Source organism: Octodon degus, unplaced genomic scaffold, assembly GCF_000260255.1.
Source record: "Octodon degus isolate 3935 unplaced genomic scaffold, OctDeg1.0 scaffold00197, whole genome shotgun sequence".
NCBI lineage: Eukaryota > Metazoa > Chordata > Mammalia > Rodentia > Octodontidae > Octodon > Octodon degus.
The window spans coordinates 3823153-3846491 of NW_004524773.1; the positions used below are offsets into that span (position 1 = coordinate 3823153).

Genomic DNA, 23339 nt, shown 5'->3' on the forward strand with positions numbered 1-23339 from the left:
AAAAAAAAAGCAAAAACTCACAATTCCTGTTTACTGAGTACTTATTAAGTGCAAAACCTTAGTTGGAATATATCTCATTTCAACCTCAATTTGATGAGGTTGGGTCTCATTATCTCCACAGCATCATGAGGCTTCCTGCCACACAGATAGGCTGGTGCCTGAAATCCTTCCAAAAAATATCACCACCAGTAGAATACACACAAAATAGAGATGAAGTTATCAATTGCAATTAGCTTGTGAAAGCATAAACTCTTCAAATAGTGATACCCTTGTTCTATTTTTTTTTTTTCTTTCCCCAGAACTGGGGATTGAACTCAGGCCCTTGTGCTTGCCTAGGAAGTGCTTATTCCACTGAGCCATCTCCCTGGTCCCCACTATTGGGGTTGGGGGTGTAGCTCATTACTAGAGTGAGTGCTTAGCATGGGAAAGGCCCTAGGCTGGGTATGGTAATTCCAGTACAAGGAAGGCTGAAGCAGGAGGAGCACTGGGGGCTCAAGAGGCCAGCCTGAACTGTATAGCAAGATAGTGTTTTTTTTAAAAAAAGCACTATCAAGATAGCTCACCTAAGTGCCTGCTTAGGCAAGTGCTGGGGGACTGGGGTTTGATTCCAGCATCACATGTAGTGCCAGCCCTGCCCCCAGGAATGCTGAGCCAGCCACTGAGATTGGGCATGGTGGCACACATCTGTAATCCCACCACTGGGGAGGCTGAAAACAGGAGGATCACTACGAGTTTGAGCTGCACAGGGAGACCCTATACTAAATACATTGAGAGAGAGAGAGAGAGAGACAGACAGACAGACAGACAGACAGACAGAGACACAGAGAGACACAGAGAGACAGAGACAGAGACAGCCAGCCCCACTATGGGCTTAGCCAGGCATAGTGACATACATTTATAATCCCAGAATTTGGGAGGCTGAGGCAGAAGAATTGCCATGAGTTTGATGCCAGCCTGGATTACATAATGAGTTGAAGTCCAGCCTAAACTACTTCCCTTCCATTTATTTATTTATTTACTTTTTTGAGACCAGGGTTGCCTTGTGGCCCAGGCTAGTCTGGAACTATGTAGCCCAAACCAGCCTAGAATGATCATCCTGCCTCAGTCTTCCAGAGTGCTGAGACTACAGGCTTGTACCATTATGCCTTGCTGACATTGCTTTATTTATTTCTACTAAGATTAAAATTTATGTATGTATATATTTATTTTTTGGTGCTGAGGTTCTTGGAATTGAACCCAGCCAGGACTTAATGTGTGTTTGGCAAGTGTTCTACCACTTTTTTTTTTTTTTTTTTTTTGAGATAGGGTCTCCTAAATTGCGCCATGCAGAGCCTGAATTGGGGAAAGGGTTGACTTATTCCTCTTGTCTCAGCCTCTGAGTCACTGGAATTTCAGATGTGTGCTATTATACCCTACATTTATTTTAACTGATAAACACTGTACATATATATGGTGTACCATGTGAGATTTGTTTTTAATTTATGTATTTGGTACAGGTCTCACTACGCAGCTCAGACGCCTAGTGATTCTCCTGTTTGCAGCCTCCCCAGTGCTGGGGTTACAGGCGTGCACCGCCACACCCGGATTCTGTGGCCAGCTGAGGGCACTTGGGGAGGCAGGCGTGACACATGGTGCTGGAGACTGAGCCCTGGTCCCTTTTTTTGCCTAAGCACGCACTTTAGTCCACTGAGCTATCTCACTGGCTCTTGTTTTGTTATTTTGAGACAGGGTCTCACTATGCAGCTCAGGAACTCACTGTGTGGCCAGGCTGGCCTCGAACTTACAGCAATCCTCCTGCCTCATCCTCCCGGTTGCAGGCATGTGCTACCACTCCCAGCTCGTGATATTTTGATGCACACATACATTGTGAAGAATATACAAATCAAGTTAAACACTATCCTCTCAAACATTTATCAGACATTTGGGGTTGTTCTGTTTTGTTTTTGCTGTGGTCCTAGGAATTGAACCCAGGGACTTCACACTTTGGTACATTACCAGCCTTTTTCATTTTTTTATTTTGAGACAGTAATTCTCTCCGTTGTCCAAGTGAGTGCTTGCTTTGGCAGCACATATACTAAATTGCCCAGGTTAAAAACTTGAATTTGGAGGGCCGGCCAAATAGCTCAGCTTATTAAAATGCCTGTAAGCAGGCACAGGGGCTGGGAGTTTGATCCCCAGGTCTGCCATGCCAGCCCTGCCCTGGGGGGCACACTGAGATAGCAATTTGGTATGGTGGCACATGCCTATAACCCCAGCTCTTGGGAGGCTATAAACAGGTGGACCACTAGAGTCTGATCTAGTAGTGAGACCCTGAACACCCTATAGACGCTTCCCTAAAACACAAAACATTAAAAAAAAAAAACTTTGAATTTGGGATCCTCCTGACTCAGCCTCACAAAGTGCTGGGATTATAGCTACACATCACCATGCATGCTTCCATTTATCATTTCTTCATGGTGGAAAGATTCAAATTGCTTCTCTTCTAGGTTTTTTTTTTTTTTTTTTTTTAAAGATAGGAGCTCTCTACGTAGTTCAGTCTGGCTTGGAACTCACAACAGTCCTCCTGCCTCAACCTCCCAAATGCTGGGATGACAGGTATGTGCCGTCATGCATGGCCTCTTCTAATTTTTATATCTCTATGATACATTATGATAAGGGATATGGTGGCACATGCTTATAATCCTAGGAGTCAGGAGGCTGAGGCAGGAGCAGTGTTTCACACTCAAGGTCAGGTTGGAGTACATAGTAAGTTCAATGCCAGCTTGTTTTAAAATTAAAAAAAAAAAAAGAAAGAAAAACAATCTAGGCAGCATACATTTATGCTGTTCAGTGATGTGCATGTGTTAACTCAGTACATCTTCATAATGACCTTAGGTATCAGGTATTTTCATTGTCCCCCACCCCCATTTTAGACAAGCTCTTCCTATGTAGTTCAGCCTGAGCTTGAATTCATTATGTAGCCCAGGCTGGCTTCAAACTCGGTGATCCTCCTGCCCCAGCTTTCAGAGTTCTGGGATTAGAGTTATGTGCCACCATGGCTGGCTTATTTATTTTTACTTATTTACTTATTTTATTTCTTTTGTGGTGCTGAGGATTGAACCCAGCTCTTTGAACATACTAGGCAAGTGCTCTACCACTGAGTTATATCCCCAGCCTTTATTATTCCCTTTAAAAAGTTCTAGATCCAGGCATGGAGGCGCACACCTATAATCCCAGCACTGGGGAGGCAGAGATAGGAGGATCCTGTGAGTTCAAGATCAGCCTGGGTTGGGGCTGGTGAGATGGCTCAGTGGTCTAAAGCACCTACTTGGAACAAGCTTGGCAAAGCAGAGGGACCACGGTTGGATCCCCCAGCACCACATGCCAGCCAGCCCCGCCCCCTGGTGGGCTGAGCTGGCCACACACACACACACACACACACACACACAACACACACACACAAATTTAAAAAACAAACAAAGAAAGAAAGAAACAAAAAGTGCTAGAGCCAGGCATGATGGCATGCCTATAATTCCGGCTCTCAGGAGGCTGAAGCAGGAAGATTGCTAGGAGTTTGAGGCTAACGTGAGCTACGTAGTGATTTCAAGGCCAGCATAAACTGTAGAGTAAGATCTAGTCTCAAAAAAAAAAAAAAAAAAAAAAGAGTTGGGAATCAAGGCACAAGAGGGACTGATCCTTCCAGTATTACAGAGCTGGGAAGTAGCCTAGCTAAGATTTGACCCCAGCAGCCTGGCTAAGCCTGTGCTGTCCTGCTTCTGCAGAATCAGCCCTCATGACACATGACAGTGTAATTTTAATGAAGTATGTAACTAAGTGAACTGGTTTATGTAATTCTACCGGGGGCAGGGTACAGTTCCTTTCTTGAATGACCGGGGAAATAGCTCTTGGACAGTGTGAATTCCCTTTGAGGGGTCCTTCTTCAGGCATGGTATAACTTACAGAAGCAATGGGGATCTTTCTGTAAACACTAAACGGAGCAGTCAGATACAATCCTGAACTGCAGGGGAGGCTCCCTTCTACTATAATACAATGCTCCCTGGAGAGGATGAATTCTTTCATGGAGAATACAGATGACCTTTTCCGCAGTCTGATTCTCCCTCACACCTAATGGGAATTGACCGCGGAGCACAAAACCCCATCCTGATCAGTGGAAATCTCCCCCAAACACAACATAAGCTCCTATGGACAGTGTGAACTGCCCAGTGGGAACTTCCCCTTCGACAGCAGACCGTCCTTTGGAGTTAACATGGACAGTTCACACCTGCACACACAGAGAACACTATGACTCAACACTATGACTCACTCTTCCAAGGATCTAAGTGGCATTGTGAACGAACCATAATGAGAGAACAGAACCCAGGGCCTCATGCGTGCTAGCTCTACTCCTGAACTAAGTAAGTTTCAAAGTTTCAAGTCTGGAAAGCTCTTTTTTTTTTTTTTTTTCAGGGAAGGGTCTACAGGGTGTTCAGGATCTCACTACTAGATTGGACTGTAGTGATCTGCCTGTTTACAGCCTCCCAAGAGCTGGAACTACAGGTGGGTGTCACTTCGCCCAGTCTCAGTTGCCATCTCAGTGTGCCCAGAGGGCAGGGCTGGCACTGCAGGCCCGGGGATCAAACCCTAGCCTCTGTGCCTGCTTGCAGGCACTTTAATTTGCTAAGCTATTTGGCTGGCCCAAGCCTCGAAAGCTCTTGATGAGTGTAAAATTTCCTTAGACTCAGCATCTACTCAATGTGCATAATACAAACTGCCTTACAAAGTCTTTAATTCTGGGTCCATTGTAACACAGAAGCATGAACTACTTTTTTTTTTGGGGGGGGGGAACTGAGGATTGAACTCAGACCCTTGTGCTTGCCAAGCAAGCACTTATTCTACTGAGCCATCTCCCCAGCCCCTGAACTACTTTTTATATTTATTTATTTATTTATTTATTTATTTATTTATTTATTTTTTGGCAGAACCAGGGATTGAACTCGGGTCCTTGTGTTTGCCAGGGAAGCACTTAACCTACTGAGCCATCTCCCTGGCCCTATATTTATTATTTATTTTTAATGTATTTGGTACAGGGTCTCCTGACGTAGTTCAGATGCCTAGTGATCCTCCTGTTTTCAGCCTCCCCAGCGCTGGGATTACTGGTGTGCCCCACTAGGTCCAAATTGGTGGCCTGCTCAGCGCGTCAGGGGGCAGGGCCAGCACCACATGTGGTGCCAGGGATCAAACCCTGCTCCTGTGCTTGCCTAAGCAGGCTCTTAGTCTGCTGAGCTATCTCACCGGCCCTGAACTACTTTTTTTTTTGTTTTGCAGTACTCGCTTGCCAGGCAGGTGCTTATGCTGCTGAGCTACATCCCTGGCCCCCTGAACTATTTTTTTATGATGATATTAAAATAGAAATAAAATAATATAAAATAGAATAAATAACAGTAATGTAACAGTACAACATTCCTTTTAGGTGTAAACTCCCTATGAAACTCCCAGTGAAATTTCCCCTAATCTCTGTAGATAATGAGAACTTTCCACATATAATGTTTGAGTCTTGTTTCCTATTCAGTAAAACCCACTGAAGGACTAATGATTCTTCCATGTCCTGTGTGAATTTCTCATATGCCTTTCTGCATTCTGTCACAAGCCGTGCAAATGTTACTTGGACAGTATGATCTAGGAATAGGCTAGCCAGCCACATTTTCTTTACAACTAGTATGAGTCTTAACTAGATAATAGTACTGAGAACTCACCACAGGGAAACAAAACCTTCCGTAGGGTCAGTGTACTTCGCTTCACACTACCTTTGGTCAGGGACCAAATCTGATGTAATGAGTATGAATACCTGTAGACAGGTTTATACCTTGTATAAACTCTTATCTGGACATCGGGACAGTAACAGGACATAGCACTTTCCCTTTTCTCCCCTCTAATGTGATACCTCACTCTAGATCTTAAATCTCTCTCTTCCAGGTGTGACACAGCATAGCTGTCCACCACCGAAAGCCGTGCGATGCTCCCCAAAGTACTGCATCTCCCCATATAGTATTCCCACCCATCCAGTGCCTAGGGGAGTTGAGAGAAAACTTCACTGTCCTAAATATCAAACTCTTGGAGTAGGTAACTTGTCCCCAGGGCCCCAAAGTGTCAGGCTGCGCGCGTGGCCTACGCTGTAGCGCGCGCCACCCTACAAGCGCGTTCTCTCCCCACCCGGTGGCAACAGGGCTTTCCACGGGGCCGCGCCAGACTTTTTGAGGCCGTTCATTGGTTGTAATCCTAACCACCCGACAGCCAATCAAAGAGGGGAAAGATGACATCACTAATTCTCCTCCCATCCCCCCCCAACTTCCCTACTCTGGCTACCAGCAGCAACAACCACGTGGGGGAGGGGTAAGAGAGTAGAAACGGTGAGGTCATTGCACCGCCCCAGCTGCTGCTGATTGGCTGTAGGGCTTGCGGGTGGCGGTTGGCTGCCTGTCGCACCTCCCTCTTGTGCTTGCTACCACCGCCACTGAGAGGAGCCACCGGCGACGCCAGACCGAGGATCCGGGTGAGTTGGGGCCCTAGGTCTAAGATGTTTCTGGTGTCCAGAGAGACTCACGAGAAACTGCTGTTTCCGACTTTTTCTCCTCTCCCGGTTTTTTTGTGCTCTGGGTACTCTGTCACATGGGAGTTGTAGTCTGCCTTCTACTGTAGACTACGGGCCAGAGACGTGAGAAAACTACTATTCCCAGCAGGTATTGCGACTAGCTGGTCAACAAACGCTCGGGCCACGCCTCCTAGGCCAGCTTATTGGAAAGCCTGTCTATTAGTCCCGCCTTCCTTCATTTCATTGGTTACTGTCCCTTACAGAGGCTGGGTTCCGGCCTAGGGTGCATGGTGACTGGGTACTGTATCCATCATTCAGCACTAAACTGGCCTACATTTGGTCAATGCTAGTGTCCATCATTTGTTGTAGGGCATGGTTCTGGGTAGATCAGGCGGTCGTAGGCTTAGGTTGGTGTCGGTCCCGGAGGGAGGCCGGTCTTGGATTTTGGCCCCACCCTCTAGCGGTACCGGAAGGGCGTGATTGGCCACTGCGAGTGTCGCTCGTCGTTGGGAGGTGGAGTCAACTTTGCTGCGGATGTCTACTGGTGTAGCCCGGCGCCGGTCAGCGGGGTTGTGGCCGCTGATTGGCTGGTTGCTCCAGCTGTTGCAGGTCCATTCACCATTTTGTGTGTTGGAGTAAAAAAAAAGGGAGAATCGAGAGGGAGAGCCGAAGGGGGGGCGGGGAGGGACCGGACCGGACTGAGCCGGGGCCACGGCCCCCCGCCCCGACACCCCGCTGAGTCCGAGGTGAGGGGCGGGGCCAGGGGAGACATGGGCAGGGGGTTGCGGAGGACTAGGGGGTTGAGAGGGGACAGGTGGCAGGGACAGGAAAGGGGTACAGGGGGAAAAGGAGTGGGCGGAATGATGGGAAGGGGAGACAGAGTGGAGGAAGTAGTGAGGAGGGGGTGGCAGAAAAGAGGTGACTGGGGGAGGGATGGTAGGCAAAGAACGGGTAACAGGAATAGAGGGGTGACAGGACTAGATCAGGGTGACAGTGAGAGAGGGTGGGTACAGAGTTGGAGGGGGTGACAAGGAGAGCTGATGGAGAGAGGAGGTATCAGGTCCAGAGATGGCTGACAGGAGAGTGACTGGGAAGAATAAGTGACAGATAAATGGGGGTTATGAGGAAGGTGTAACAGAGGAGGGGTGCCTAAGGCCTGTAGGAGAGAGGTAGAGGTGTTGACAGGATGAGAGAGAGAATGGCAGAGAAGCTGGTGTCAGGGAGGTTGGTGAGAGCACAGAGCTTCATACCTCCAAAAGCCAGGCCCTGGGCTGGCCTGGTAGTAGGAGGTACAGTTCAGATTCTGAGGGATGTGAGGGCCCACAGGACCCTTGGTGGGACTTTCTAAGAGGAAGAGAGTAGGCCCCAAAGGAAAGAAAGAAGCTAGGATTCTGGAGTGAAGAGGCTTTGCTAGGCAGCAGGGTCTGGGGGTGCCAGGTGGTGTGGTTGTAGGCCCAGGATAGAGTATCCAGAGACTTATTTTTGGGTAGAATGGGGGCTCAATCTCAGTCTCCAGAACTGTGGCCCTGCAGGTCAGTGGGGCTGTCCAACTCCTGGGTACTTGGGTGCCAGTCCCTGGCCCTTTGGGCTCTGCCTATGACCCTGGGGTTGGTCCACAGAAAGGGAAGGCCTGGGACTGCAGGGTTCACAGGAGCAGCAGGTCCGAGGTAGAATAGGAGGTCTGGGGTACCCAGGGAGTCTGAAGGCTGTCAGGGATACCTCTTGCTGTGTTTGACTTATGATCCTAGGCCCTCCAACCACTATAGAGGTCCCCTTTTGGTGTCTCAGTTTTTTTAAGTCACTTCAGAGTAAAGTTTTTTTCTCTTTTCTTGTTCAAGGCAGCTTGAAAGGGGGCGGGCAATAATGACTGTTCAGGAAGTGGGTGAGGTTGGCCTGTTGGGCTTGTCCTGCTTTCTTTGACCTTATCCTACTTATCCCCACCTGCAGTTGCAAGGCATATTTAGGGGTTCGGGGATTGCTGATTGACTCAGCCTCTCTTCCAGAGCCAGACTAGCTAGGGTTGGGATGCATGCAGGCTGGGGGTAGAGGTTTGCGCTTGTGGGTATAATGATGGGTGCTGTGGGGGGAGGGGCAGGCTCCCATCCTGTGGGACAGAGAAACCCTGGGGTGCAGTTCTGTGTCCTACTGTGAGATGACGTCTGTGTGCCTCTGTTTGTGCGCATGTGTTTGCTCATGTACAGCCCTTTGGCAGCAATGGGTATGAGCTCTTGCCCTAGACGTGCCCCTGCTTGCTCCCTGCCAGGATTGGGGAGATGCTTATACCTGGCAGGTCTAGGGTGCAGAGTGGACACACCACCTGGCACCCTTCAGGACTCTTAGCTGCCGCACAATACCTGGCTATGCCTGACTGTCCAGAGGGGTAGAGGAAAGTGAGGGGAAAGGCTCATATCACAGCCCAGTTACCGCCCCTTATGTGGCTTAGTGCGTATTATGGGTTTACCTTTGAGTGTGTATGCCCTCTAAATGGTGACAGTGAGAGTAAGCATGCCTTCTGAATCGTGTGACAGGTGGCACACTGAAATGGTTAGGAGCACAGATTCTGGAGCCAGATTGCCTAGGTTCAGACCCTAGCTCTGCCTTTTCCTAGCTAGGTGTTCTTGGTCAAGTTGCTTAATTTCTCTATGCCTTTGTTTCATAAAATATAAAATGGGGCTGCTGGTAGCACCCATTTTTTAGGCTGTTGAAAAATGAAATGAGTTAATAAAGGGAAGCCATGCACAGGCCTCAGGACAAAGTGTAAACTGTCAGTGCTCCTCACATCCCTTGCAGCAGCTGGAGCGTGTGCATCCATGTTCCACATCCTTTGTGGAGAAAGCAGGTGTAAGTGAGTGTTCCCCAAGGAGCCAGAGTGTGTATGCTCAGGGGACACAAGCGTCAGTCTATGTATGTGTGCTAGCCCAGTTGAGGACAGTCAGTTGAGTGGGCCTTTGGGGTCATGGAATTGAGGTCCTGGACTCAGCAAGTAGGAAGTCTTGGGGCACATGGAGCTTGAGGGTGGCTCTTGAGTTGTTCCCAGTGAGCTTTATCTGCTCTCCCATCTTCCAGGTGGACAAAAGATGAAGCCAATGAAAAAGGCATGCACTGGGCTCTCAGGTCCTGGCAGTGGTAGCAAGTCCCCACCGGCCACCAGAGCCAAAGCTCTGAGGCGGCGAGGGGCTGAGGAGGGTGAGAAGCCTGAAGAGGAGGAGGAGGAGGTACAGCCACAGCAGCAGCCAGGGCCAGAAGAAGCTGAAGAAGGTGAGGAGGAAGCTGAGCAGGGCCCTGGGGCCGAGAGGCCACTCTCAGAACTGCACCCCACTGACCTGGCTCCAGGTCCCGCTGAGGACTCCAAGGGGGATGGGGAAGCAGGCCGCTGGGAGCCCTCACTCAGTCGCAAGACAGCCACATTCAAGTCTAGAGCGCCCAAGAAGAAGTATGTGGAGGAGCATGGGGCTGGAAGTGGTGCAGTGACTGGTGCCCCTGAAGAGCGAGAGCAGACCCCTGAGGAGGCCAGCACACTGGGAGTGCCACCTCGGCCACCCACTTCTACCCGTTCTTCCTCTACTGACACAGCCAGTGAGCACTCAGCTGACCTGGAGGATGAGCCGGCTGAGGCTTGTGGTCCAGGCCCCTGGCCCCCCAGTGGCACCAGTGGTGGCTATGACCTGCGGCAGCTACGGTCCCAGCGAGTGCTGGCTCGGCGTGGTGACGGCCTCTTCCTGCCTGCTGTGGTGCGCCAGGTGCGCCGAAGCCAAGATCTGGGGGTGCAGTTCCCTGGTGACCGGTCCCTAACTTTCTATGAGGGGGTGCCAAGTGGTGGTATAGATGTGGTTTTGGATGCCACGCCACCACCAGGTGCTCTGGTGGTGGGCACTGCTGTCTGTACCTGTGTGGAGCCAGGCATTGCTGCCTATCGTGAGGGCGTAGTTGTAGAGGTAGCCACTAAGCCAGCTGCCTACAAAGTCCGCTTCAGCCCTAGCCCCAGCTCCCAACTGGGGCCACCGAGTACCCTACCACAGCCCCAACCGCCACTGCACCGGGAGCCTGAGGAGGCTGTGTGGGTGGCCCGCTCCAGCTTGCGCCTTCTGCGCCCCCCCTGGGAACCTGAGAGTCTGCTGAGGAAGCCCCCTGTAGTCCCTGAGGAGGAACAAGCAGAACCTGGAACTGTCCTGCCTCCCTGTCCTGCTCCCCTGGACCTCAAGCAGCCGGAAGATGCTGAGGTCTCCAAAATCAGCTTTGGTAGCAACCTGGGGGCTCACTGTGAGGAGGGTGAGGAGAAACACCCAGCAACGCTGGGCACCCCAGCCCTACTCCCACTGCCCCCACCCCAGCTCCTGTCACCACCCCCCAAGTCCCCAGCCTTTGCTGGCCCTGGCCGCCCAGGTGAGCAGCCCTCACCCTGCCAGGAGGGGAGCCAGGGTGGCAGTCGGAGCAGCAGTGTGGCCTCCCTGGAGAAGGGGGCTGCACCGGCTGCCCGGGCTCGAACGCCACTGACAGCGGCCCAGCAGAAATACAAGAAGGGCGATGTGGTTTGCACACCCAATGGGATCCGAAAGAAGTTCAATGGCAAGCAATGGCGACGACTGTGCTCACGAGATGGCTGCATGAAGGAGTCACAGCGAAGGGGTTACTGCTCGCGCCACCTGTCCATGCGAACCAAGGAGATGGAGGGCCTGGCTGACAGTGGGCCGGGTGGAGCAGGGCGGCCACCTGGTGTGGCAGCCCGGGAAGGTAGTACTGAGTTTGACTGGGGTGACGAGACATCGAGGGACAGCGAAGCCAGTAGTGTGGCAGCTCGGGGAGACTCACGACCACGCCTGGTGGCCCCTGCTGACTTGTCACGCTTTGAATTCGATGAGTGTGAGGCAGCTGTGATGCTGGTATCATTGGGCAGCTCACGCTCGGGCACCCCTTCCTTCTCACCTGTCTCTACACAGTCGCCCTTCTCCCCAGCCCCGTCACCCTCACCCTCGCCACTCTTCGGCTTCCGACCTGCCAACTTCAGCCCCATCAATGCCTCTCCAGTCATCCAGCGCACTGCTGTTCGCAGTCGCCACCTGAGCGCCAGCACCCCTAAGGCGGGTGTTCTGACGCCACCTGAAATCGGACCCCACCCACCACCACCTGCCCCCCGAGAGCGGCATTCCTCTGGCATCCTACCCACCTTCCAGACCAACCTAACCTTTACTGTTCCCATCAGCCCTGGGCGGCGGAAGACAGAACTGCTGCCCCACCCAGGGGCGTTGGGAGCCCCTGGCACAGGGGGTGGAGGAGCTGCCCCAGACTTTCCCAAGAATGACAGCTTAGACTCTGGTGTGGACTCGGTGTCACATACACCTACACCCTCCACACCAGCTGGCTTCCGGGCCGTGTCACCTGCTGTGCCCTTTTCTCGTTCCCGCCAGCCTTCACCTTTGCTTCTGTTGCCCCCACCTGCTGGCCTGACCTCGGATCCAGGACCTTCTGTGCGCAGGGTGCCTGCAGTGCAGCGGGACTCACCTGTCATTGTCCGCAACCCTGATGTACCACTGCCCTCCAAGTTTCCTGGAGAGGTGGGGACTGCTGGTGAGGCACGGGCTGGGGGACCTGGGCGGGGTTGCCGTGAGACCCCAGTGCCCCCTGGGGTGGCCAGTGGGAAGCCTGGCCTACCCCCACCTCTGCCGGCCCCAGTGCCCATCACCGTGCCTCCAGCTGCGCCAACTGCAGTGGCCCAACCGATGCCCACCTTTGGCCTGGCTTCTTCACCCTTCCAGCCCGTGGCCTTCCATCCCTCACCTGCTGCCCTGTTGCCTGTCCTGGTGCCCAGTACCTATACCAGCCATCCTGCCCCCAAGAAGGAAGTCATTATGGGCCGGCCTGGAACAGGTAAGAGGACTGGTGGGTGGGCTGGACAAGGAATCTCTTTGAGTAGGACCCTTTTCCAGCTGGGCTTCCACAGGGAGGCCAGCCTCCTCTCTGCAGGTGTTGTGGTGGAAATTAACAGGCCAGGCAAGGCACTAGGCCTCTACAACTTCGTGTGGCATTTCCAGAGGCAGCCTATTGGGGAGCACATTCTTGAGGGTCCATCAGTTAGCAAACCTCTAGCAAATGCAGAGTGCAGGTCAGGCCTCTGTGGAAGTGATAATTCCGGTGACTGCATCCGTGTCATTTTTGTGATAAGCTCTGTACTGTTATCTCTATTTTCACTCCCACCCCATAACCCAGTGCTCACCACGCATGCTCTATTCTAAACCCTTTGCAAATATTAGCTCATTTTGTCTTCACAGAGATCCTAACAGGTGGGTGCTGTAATTATGCCTATTGAGAAGCCGAGGCCAAGTTCAGTGACTTGCCCAGTGTCACATGGCTACTAAGCCCTACAGCCAGCCTGCAGACCAAAACAGGCTACCTCATGACCACTGAGTGGTCAGTGCTGGGCTACAGAGGAGATGAATAAGCTCTCGAAGGTCCTTTCCCCGGTAGTAGCAGGACCAGGTGGGGGGGGGGGCTCCAGTACAGCCCGCAGGTGCAGTCAGTGTGAGGGAAGGAGCACAGGTGTGCTGGACACTGCTCTGGGTGTGAATCCAGTGTGGCAGTTCTTGGGACAGAGCTCAGTGTAAGCTAACAGAGGATGGAGTGGGAACCAGCCGCCACAGGAGTGGGAGGAAATAGCCCATGGGAAGGTTCTGAGGGGGAAGGCGTGTAGCCTGGGAGGGAGGGCTGAAGCTGGGCTGGGGTGGGTGGCAACTGGAAGATAGCGCTAGAGAGTGAGGCCCAGCCTCACCTTTGCCTCTATTGCCTCCACCTGCTGGCTTGACTCTGATCCCAGGCAGCTGTGCTCAGAGTGCCTGCAGTGCCTTGGGACTCAGCTGTTACTGTGGGCAACCCCCCTGTCCCACTGCCCTCCAACTGAAAGAGGGGGACAGAACTGTCACCAGCCCCTTTAGTAGGCCCTCTTTTTAATTTTTTTTTCCCTCTGTATTTAGTACAGGGTCTACAGGGTCTCACTACGTAGATGGGACTCTGATCCTCCTGTTTTTCAGCCTCCCAAGCGCAGGGATTACAGGTGCACACCACCACACCCAGTCTCCTTTTAATTTTTGAAACAGGGTCTTGCTATGTAGTTCAGGTTGACCTTGAATTTATGTAGTCCAGGCTGGTCTTGAACTCATGGTGATCCTCCTATCTCAGCCTCCCAGAGTTCTGGGATTATAGGTATGTGCTACAATGCCCAGCTCATACTAGTCCTTTAAAAATATTTAAATTTTGAGACAGGATCTTCCTAAGTCTCTTTTAAGATGCCTAGTCTGGGGTCAAATTTGGTGATCCTCCTGCCTCAGCCTCCAAGAGTGCTGGGATTTTACTGTTTTTTTGAGTCGGTCTCTTATGCAGTTCAGGCTGGCCTTCAACTCTCTCTATAGCCCAGGCTGGCCTTGAACTTGCAATAATCCTGCATCTGCTAGGATGGTGTGTGCCACCACACCTGGCAATGCTTTTTATCTGTCTGTCTGTCTGTCTATCTGTCTATCTATCTCCATCCATCCATCCATCAATCCCTCTGTCCACTGTTGGTGTAAGGCCCCATCTGTGCCTGACCTGATGCTAGATGGTACTGAGGACATAGCCCTGCCCTCACATGGCTCACAGGCTTTGGAGGAGAAAAGCCTATCCCTAGACTGGGAAAGCCTAGAGTGGTCAGGGGTAGGATGTATAGGAAAGGTCCAGGAACTGGGGAGCCCAGAGAAGATGCTGACTGAAGCCTGAGAAACCGCAGAGGGCTTCTTAGGCCAGGGACCAGAGACCTGTGAACTGAGACCTCAAGGGCAAACAGATGCAGGGGTGGCAAGGCGGGCAGGAAGGACCTTCAGGAGAGGGAAGCGTTTGTGTAAAGCCCTTGAGGCAGACACGTATCATCGTAGAACATCGAATCATCAATGTCAAGGGCTCTGGAGGGTGGGTGAGTATTGGGATGTGCAGTTGGATTGGTGTGCAAGGGTCAAATCATAAAGGGCCATTAGACTTGTGAACTTTATCCTGAGGGCACTAGAGAGCCATAGAAGGTTCTGAGTAGATTCAATCACAGTACGCCACCACCAAGGAGTGTCCTGCTGAGCATTCACTGAACCCTCACAATGCCTCAGAGATCCATATGATTATCATGTACTGTGGACAGAGGAGGAAACTGCAGCCCGGAAAGGTTAAGTGACTTGCCTAGGCTCACCCAGTTAAGAAGAGGTAGTGTTCGAACTCAGAATTTCTGGCTTAAGATCCCAAGCTCTTATACATTATCAATGGTAATAAAGATAATAGTGACACTTTAAGGGCCAGCCAGATAGCTCAGCAGATTAAAGCACCTGCTTAGGCAGATGCAGGAACCAGGGTTCGATCTCTGGCATGCCATGCCAGCCCTACCCCTGGGGTGCACTGAGGTAACGATTGAGACTGGGTGTGGTGGTGTACACCTGTAATCCCAGGGAGTCTGGGAGGCTTGGGAGGCTGAAAACAGGAGGATCACTATGAGTCCGATCTGTGTAGTAAGACCCGGTAGACCCTGTACTAAATATAAATTTAAAAAAAAATTAGTGACACTTTATTAGCATCTGCCCAGTCCTGGGCCTGGGGCTGTTTCATCACATTACCTAATGTGTACAGGTAGACAGGGTGACAATGGAGGAAGCAGTCTGGGGTGTGGATGTGGGTAGGAGCTGCTGTGGCTTGGCTTGGGGTAGGGGCCAATTTAGAAAGGAGCCAGAACCTGCCTTCCCAGAATTCCAGCCCAGGCCTGTTTTCAGAGCCCATGCACGGGGAACAGGGCCTATGCCTGCCACTCGCCTTACACTGAGGTTGTCAGTCATGTGTTTTCAGCCGCCCTCAACACCTTTTGCATTTGTTATAGTTGATAAAAGCAAAACTTCACACATAGGTAGACAATAGCAGGGATTGCTGCCTTTAAGCAGGAAAAGAAATTGAGCAGAGATGCAGGTCTCTTTAACACAACCTTGTCCCAACCCCCGCCTCCCAGAGCCCCCTTCACTGCCCCTGGAGCATCGCCTCAGGTGGTTCTTTCTGGTGGGGAGTGTTGGCTCTGCCACAGGTGATGTTGAACTCTACCTGGGCAGGCCCAGCAAGGGCTCTCACTACCATTTTCCAGATGAGGAAAAGTGGGCCCCTGATCAAAGGACTGTCCCATTTGTGGTCACCCAGCCTGGAAGGGGTAGGACTGGGCTTTGAACCTGGTTTCACAATCTCCAAATTGTACTACTCTCTCTACCCAGAGTTAGTAATGACTTAATAAGCACTGATAATGCTTGTGCCTGGAACATTTTTCATGAGCTTTGCTGGGTATTCACTAAATCCTCACAATGCCTCAGGAGATCCATATGATTATCATGTACCATGGACAGAGGAGGGAACTATAGCCCAGAAAGGTTAAGTGACTTGCCTAGAGTCACCCAGCTAAGAAGAGGTAGTATTTGAGCCCAGAACATCTGGCTTAAGACCCCACACTCTTATGCATTCTCAATGATAATGAAGATCATAGTGACATTTTATTGGCCTATAGCATCTGCTCAGCCCCCAGCTTGGGGCCGTTTTATCACAGCTACCGAATGCTGTGAGGTAAGGATTATCAGTCCTGTTGTTCAGGAAGGGGAGGCCCTTCTCTGGAGGCCACCTGGTGGTCAGAACTTGTCCAGTGGCTCTCCTGGCAGTTCTGAACAGTGCCTCCCTAACAACATCCATGCTGAGATATGTAGGCTGCTCTTAGGGTTGCAGCCAGCTGGCCCTTTCATTCTTCTCCCAGAGGCTTCCCTAAACCCTTGGAAGGTAGGCACCTTGGGGCTTGCTCCTTCTGTGGCCCAGATAGGGCTGGCCATGCCCAGTGGCATAGTAAGACTACAGTCTTGGCCCCTTCTCTCCACCTGTGGCAGGGTCTGACCCTTTAGCAGGTGTGAGGGGGCCGGCCAGGGTGGCCTGCCTGCTCCTGCCCCCTGCTAGGCATTTGCTTCCGCTGGGGGACATGCTGGGGCAGGCTGCTGACATTCTCCACATTCTGCTCATGGCATGGCTAGCCAGCTGCCATTGCCACCTCCCTTTGACTGTTCCCGCCTGCTCCCTAGGAGGAGAACATCCTCCCCCTCCCCTGCCTGCTGTAGCCCCAGCCCTGGAAGCCAGATGTCTCAGCCCCATTCCTGGCATGGTCTTCTTCCCAGTTCTTTGCTTCCTGCACAGCTTCCCCCTATTGACAGCCATTGCTCCTCCTCCTGGGCTCAGACTGTCTCTGTGTTTCAATATGTGTCTCTCTCTTCAAGCCACTGAATATCTAGGTGTCTTTTATCCCTGGTTCCTAGTTCTCCATTTCTGGGTCTACCTATCTCTCTTTGGACTTCTGTCTGCCTGAGTCTGGTTCTGTACACCTTCATGGGTTTGACCCTCCCTCCTTGTCAGACCTTTCAGCACAGTTTCTTTCTGTTTTGCTTCTAGTCTTGGGGTCCTATGTTTCTAGGTCTGCTGTGGCCTCCCCTTTGGCTCTCCTATTCCCACTCTTTAGACAGTCCCCCTGCCCCATCCCAGCATCCCACCTTTACCTTGTGCATGTCATGTGCTCAGGTCTTTTAGGTTATTGGGTGGTTGCTAAGCACCAGGCCCCTATTCTCTTTGAGGAGTATTGGGAGGTCATTCAGGCCTGGAAGCCCTCTCTTGATCCTTTACAAATTAACTGCCCACTATTGCTCCTGAAACCTGCTGAGAAGTGTTAGGATCCACTTTGGAGACCCATCTCCCATCCAACCACCTGTTCCCCAGACAGACAGTAAGGCGGGGGCTGCATGGGCCAAGCTAGGAGATCCGGCTGCGGAGGATGGCAGGAAAGCACCTCCTGTGCCCACCCACTTGTTAGAGGGCATGACCCAGGTCAACCCCTACTCCTGTCTTCCAGAGGACAAATTTAGTACCAGCCAGGAGACAGGCTGTACCCACCAGTTATGCCTGGGCAGGTAGGAAAAATGAGGCCTGGAGACATGCTGAGGGGGAAGAACCTGGGTATCTTAACTCCCAAATCCAGGTTCTTCCATTATAATTTCCATAGCCTCAAGCAATTAACCCCATCACCATCACCAGAGGTCAACTCCTTCCTCTTTTTCCTTTTGCAAGGCAGACAAGGGAGTCCTGTCTTCCCATGGGTGGGTAGGTGGTCAAGGCAGAAGTGGGTGTAAACACAGATAAGGATGACCTGAGGGGACACACTGAGTCTGGGTCCCCAGAGGACAAGGACACTCATTGGATCTTTTATTTTTTGGTCTTTTTGAGACAGGGTCTCACTATGCAGTTCAGGCTGGCCTTGAACTCACTTTGTACCCCAGGCTGCCTAGAACTCAGTGATTCTTCTGCCGCAGCCTCTCAAGTACCGGGATCACAGGGGTGTACCACCACACTCGGCTACTCACAGGGTCTTGATTTTATTCATTCATTTGTGTGTGTGTGTGTGTGTGTGTGTGTGGCCAGCTCAGCCCACCAGGGGGCGGGGCTGGCTGGCATGTGGTGCTAGGGGATTGAACCGCTCTCTGTGCTTTGCTAAGCTTGTTCTAAGTAGGTGCTTTAGACCACTGAGCCATCTCACCAGCCCCTCACAGGGTCTTGAGAGGGAGGTTCGGGCAGGCTTTTTTGTTGGGGGGGGGTGCTGGGGTTTGAACTCGTGACCTTGCGCTTGCCAGGCAGGCACTTATGCCACTGAATTGTCTCCCTAGTCCTGGGCAGGCTTTTCATCAGAGGTGACATTTGAGCTGAGGTATGGGGAAATAAGCCAATTTCAAAGTAGTGAAAAAAAGGAAAGGGCAGTGCAGGTCAAGGCAGCTGCATAAGCAAAGGCTTGGAGGGGTTAAAGTGCATGAACTCTGAGTGACTGAGATGGAGCTGACGCTAGGGCCCACGTTTGGTTGGATGGGAGCCATGGAGGCCTGGTACAACCAGGCAGAGCTTCAATACCAGGCTCAGAAGCTGGGGCTCGCAAAGAGCCAAGAAAGGGTTGAATAGGTAGAGGTTTTATCCAAGTGTCAAAGATCCCTGGAGAGGAAGGAGGCCCTAGGATGGGAAGAGCATGGCTTGGAGGAGAGTGAGCATTACCAGTGTTATAGGAGTTCAGAAAGGAAGCCTTGGTAACTTAGTGAAAAAGACTCAGCCTGCTCCCTCCCTCCCAACTCCTCTACGCTTAGCATCCCCCAACTGCAGTCCTTCGAGGGATCAGGCTGCCTCCTGGCGGTGGCCCGCAGTGGGGCATCACGTGTGCGCATGTGCAGTGGGGAGGGGGCGTGTGTGTGTGTGTGTGTGTGTGTGTGTGGGTGTGTGCGCGCGCGCGCGTGCACGCGCATCACAGAGCCCGGAGCGCCCGAGCATTAATGGCTCCATTAGTGGCCGGGAGGGAGGCGCATTAGTGGCGGCGACGGCGTCTGGCTCCCATTACCACCGGCGGCAGTGGCTGCACCGCAGGCGGCTGGACCCTAGCCCGCTGTGCCGTCGTCTCTGCCCGCACTGTCCCCTGATCCCGCTCCCCACGAGGGAGAGGGCAGAGAACCCCATCTCCCCATTTCAGCCGTAAAGCTGTGAAGCCAGTTGGATTTGGGTTCAGATGTCAGCTGCACCACTTCCTGACTATAAGACGCTATGCCTCTCAGTGCCTTTTGCCTTCATAGACGGCGAGACAGTGGTGCACCCCGTGCTTTGTGTTTAGACAGGCACCAGGCGAGAGCCGCGCCCAACTCCAGTAGCACCCAGGGGTGCAGGTTCCCGCGCGCCCCTGGGTAGGCCCCTGCCTCGTGCCTCTGTCCTTCCCATTGGCTGCCGTCATGCCCGCCGATCGCTGATTGGTCCAAGGTCCTCTCCCTTCACCACAGTGCAGTTAACCCACGCCAGACCAAGTCCTCCGTCTGGGTCCCCCCACCCTAACAGACAACTCGGGTGCCAGCTGGCCTGCGCCCCATCGAGGCCCGCGTGGGTGTCAGGCCGGCCGGGCGCCCGCCCGCCCTCCCAGCACAAAGCCGCTTTGTGGGGCCTACCCGGGGCTGGATGGGGGCCAGGCGGCGAGTGGAAAATCTCGTGAGCCCTGGGAGGGGAAGGGGAACGCAGGGCGGCGCCCCCTCCTCCTCCCCTGCGGTGGCGCCTCCCTCAGCCCGCTGACCAGCCCTCCTAGTCCCGGCGCCTGTACACTTCCCCAGCGCCACCCCTGCCCCAAGCCCCCAGTCCCAACCTCTGCGCATCCTGCCCTTCTCCCAGTCCCCGGGGACCCTCCCCCATCTCGCTTCTCTTTTCCTTCTGGTCCCCCTGCCTACCCCAGCCCCACTCACACTGACTCACCCTGGCGCTATTTTTAGCCCCCCATCCCTGCAGAGCCGTGCCAGCCCAATCCTGGGCTTGTTCCCCAGGCAACCCTGGCCGTCGCCGACGACGCCGCCGCCCGGGGTGGGTGGGTGGGTGTGTATATGGAGAGCGGGTGAGGGGAGCTGGGGACACTGGGTGGTGAGCCGAGGCGGGTACTGGGAGAGAGCAGGGTGGGGAGCTGCAGGCCGCCGATGGGGCGCGGTGCCTTGCGGCCTCAATAAATGGGGCCGTGAGTTCAGAGGGTGTCTGCTCGTCCCGCAGTCTGTCAGCATCCCTGGCTGTTTGCCCTAGGCGGCTGGGCAGGCCTTGGCCTGTACCATGCGGTGGCTGTTGGTGTCCCAGCTGGGCTCCCTGTCCCTAGGCCAGGGTGGGGTGGTATGGTGAAAGCCGTTTAATTTAGGGCCAAACCTTTTGCAGAGTTGGTTTGGGGTGGCTACCATCTTAATCTTGCCTGATACCTGACTTCAGTGAACCATGGCTGTGTTGGGAGGGCGGGGTCCCTTGTTTGGGAACCCTCTCTGCCTTTTTCAACTAGGGAGGCCCCAGTAGGGGTGGGAATGGCTCAAGGGGAGGGAGCTGCCTGGGGTAGGACCTGCTCCCTCCGCCACACTCCTAAACCACCCCCACCCTGGGTTCCTCCACCCTGAACAATAGAAGCTAAGTATAGGGCTGGCCCAGAGCCCAGGGCAGGGGGGCCCTTCCCGCCCAGATTCCTGCCCCTCCCTGCCACACCAGGTCCCCACTTGGTTGTACCCTGCCCCGAAAGGGGCCTCTTCCCATCCTTTTTCCACGGGCACTGTGTCTTCCACCAGATGTGTAATCTTCACAGATGTGTGGGCCCTCTTTCACTGCTATATCATGCCTGGCTCTTTTTCTCACCCAACATCAGTGGGGGAGCAGGGCTTCTCTGTGCTCTGTCCTTGGGCCACACTGCAGTAGGGAAAGGGTTAACTTGCCAATAGGTGACTCACCGGTGGGGAGAGGAGGGGGCCACATTGATTTCAGCCTGATTTCTGCCTCCCGTTGCAGTCCCTGGGGCAGTGAGGTAATGGAGGGTCTGAGTCTGGGACTGCATAGGGAGGAGGGGGCAGTCACCTAATAGGCCCTGTGGCAGCCCCTCCAGGCTCACAGCCAAGTCTCTGGCCTTGCCATCTCTGTAGGTCAGAGGGCTCCAGACCTTCTCCCCTGGAGATCAGGTTACTAGTTTTTTGTTGTTTTTTTTTTTTCTTCCCTGGATGCCTTCAGCCCTATAGTAGATGGGGCAGGCTGAGAAAAGGTTTGATTGCCCTTGTTGAAGACCTTACCCAACCTGTGGAAGAGCCTCATCTTGGTTGATCTGAGTTTGTGCAGCCCTTTCCTGCTCAGGTGTGAATCTAGGCCTTTTCTAGGTTTAGCCCTGGAGTCCCTCTTGGGTGATCCAAGGCCTCTGCATCTCTGCCTGGTGGACTCTCTGTGTGCCTTTTTGTTTTCTTGGTTATGCTGGATTTAGCCCAGGGCTTTAACCACTAGACTGTATTCCCAGTCCTTGTTCATCTTTCTGTAGGTCACCAGTCTATCTGGATCTTTGCTTCAGCATATTCTTGGGCCTGTTTGAAACTCCCTGCTTTTGTTCACCCTTATGGTCTATATTTGAGTAATGGCAGGAGTACTTGAGTAGAACACAGGGATGTTAATGTCGAGGCTGCAAGATCAGTTACACTTTTTTTGTCTTCCTGAGCCTGATTTTGTCATGTGGACAATGGACAAAATAACTTGTCTTCCTAAGTAGTTGTAAGGATTCAGTTAAAAAGATAATACAAGAGGGGCTGGGGAGATGGCTCAGAATAAGTGTTTCCCTGGCAAGTGCAAGGGCCTGAGTTCCATCCCCGGTTCCAAAAAAAAAAAAAAAAAAAAAATACAGCACATTGCAGCTCCTTGCTGACGGCCCTTTCCAGGGGAAGGGTGTATTGCGCGAGTGGGTGGATGGCCCCTGGTGTTCTGTGAGCCCCTGCTTTACATTGGTAGGGAGCCGTTCCTGAATGGCAGATGAGTCAGGCTGGGTAGCAAAGTGGTGTTGGAAAGCCATTAAGGCTCTGCTGATGTGTACAGTTAATGGCTGTGAGGGTGTGTGTGAGGTCAGTACGATGGTGCCTTTGAGATTTAGTGTGTTGGGGTTGGGGGGGTTCTACATGAGCACTAGGAGGGTTATAAGAATGTGGGGGGAGGGGCATTTGGTGTGTGTAGTGGACAGGCAGTGGTGGTGCTGAGGTCTGCTTTGTTTGATAGGGTTAAATTTTTAAAAAATTCAATGCTATATAGGAATTGAACCCAGGGCTTCCACATGTTAGACAAACGCCCAGTCATCGAGCTACATCCCAGTCCCTGATATGTTGCTTGTATAATTCAAGTGGGCTGGTGGAAGTGTGAGGCATGTGTGACGGTATAGATGGGTGAGGTTAGTCTGCATGATGGTCGGTGGTCAGTCAAGGCTCCTGAGTGTATGAAGTAATGCATTTATATGAGCAGGTTGTGTAGACTGGGTTCGTGTTCTACTGGGGATGTAAAACGGTGGGGATATGGTGCCCGTGTGGTGTAAGCGACAACCCTAACCCGTGTGTAAACGATAATGGGTGTGGCATGAAAAGTGCCTGTGAGGAGTGTGTGGCTGTGCGAGAGTTGGGAGGATGGCTCGACCAACCCTGCGCGGATTGTCTGCCGAGCGGCCCCGCTCGTGAGCGTATTCCTCGCCGGAACTGGCCATAACACCACACAACCACGGGCCTCCGCAGCGCGGCGCCCCGGACCGCCCCCCTGGCTCGCTGCCTTTACTGCAGTGCGCCCTCCCTGGCTCACTCCTACCCCGGGGCCGCCCCCGGCCGGCTCAGGGCCAACGGGAGTCCGCCCCGCCCTGATCTCATTTGCATATGACTGACGTTCCCCCGGGGCGGCCAATGGGGGCGGGCGCGGCGGGGCCTGACCTGCGCGCGGCAGCAACAGCCAATGAGCTCACGCCCGGGGGGCCGGGCTTGCGCGGAAGGCCGCGGGGGAAGCGGGGAAGGGGCGGGGGGAAGCGCCGCGGGGGGAGGGGAGCGCGTAGTAGTGGCGGGGCGGGGAGGCGGCGGTGCTTCGGCGCGGGGCTCTCGGAGCGCACGGACGTACGCACGCGGGTCCATCTGCTCGCCCGGGGCCGGAGGTCGACCCGGCGCTGAGCCTCGGCCAGGGGCCGGAAAGGCGGGGCGGCGGCACCAGCAGCCGGGGCGCGCGGGGCCAGGGCCGTTACCCGCCGGAGCTTCGAGGGAGGGAGGGAGCAAGCCAGCCAGCGAGCGGAGAAGGGAGGGGGCCGCCCCCGCGCACGCGCGCCGCCCAGGGCAGGGGGGCCCTTCCCGCCCAGATTCCTGCCCCTCCCTGCCACACCAGGTCCCCACTTGGTTGTACCCTGCCC

At 53.4% G+C, this 23339-nt stretch overlaps 1 protein-coding gene across 6 annotated transcripts in view; it reads left to right on the forward strand.

Moving 5' to 3' along the window:
* Window positions 1-6452: 6452 nt before the first annotated feature.
* Cic (capicua transcriptional repressor) overlaps window positions 6453-23339 on the forward strand; it is a 28177-nt gene continuing 11290 nt past the window's right edge. For 5 of the 6 annotated variants that reach the window (XM_023704431.1, XM_023704434.1, XM_023704433.1 and 2 more), the window contains exons 1-2: window positions 7212-7314; window positions 9635-12433. In XM_023704431.1, coding sequence (XP_023560199.1) covers window positions 9646-12433 — 2788 coding nt within the window. In that variant the 5' untranslated portion in view covers window positions 7212-7314; window positions 9635-9645. Of the gene's footprint in view, window positions 6530-7211; window positions 7315-9634; window positions 12434-23339 lie in introns of those variants that run through there. The other variant, XM_012517615.2, reaches the window with a different exon arrangement.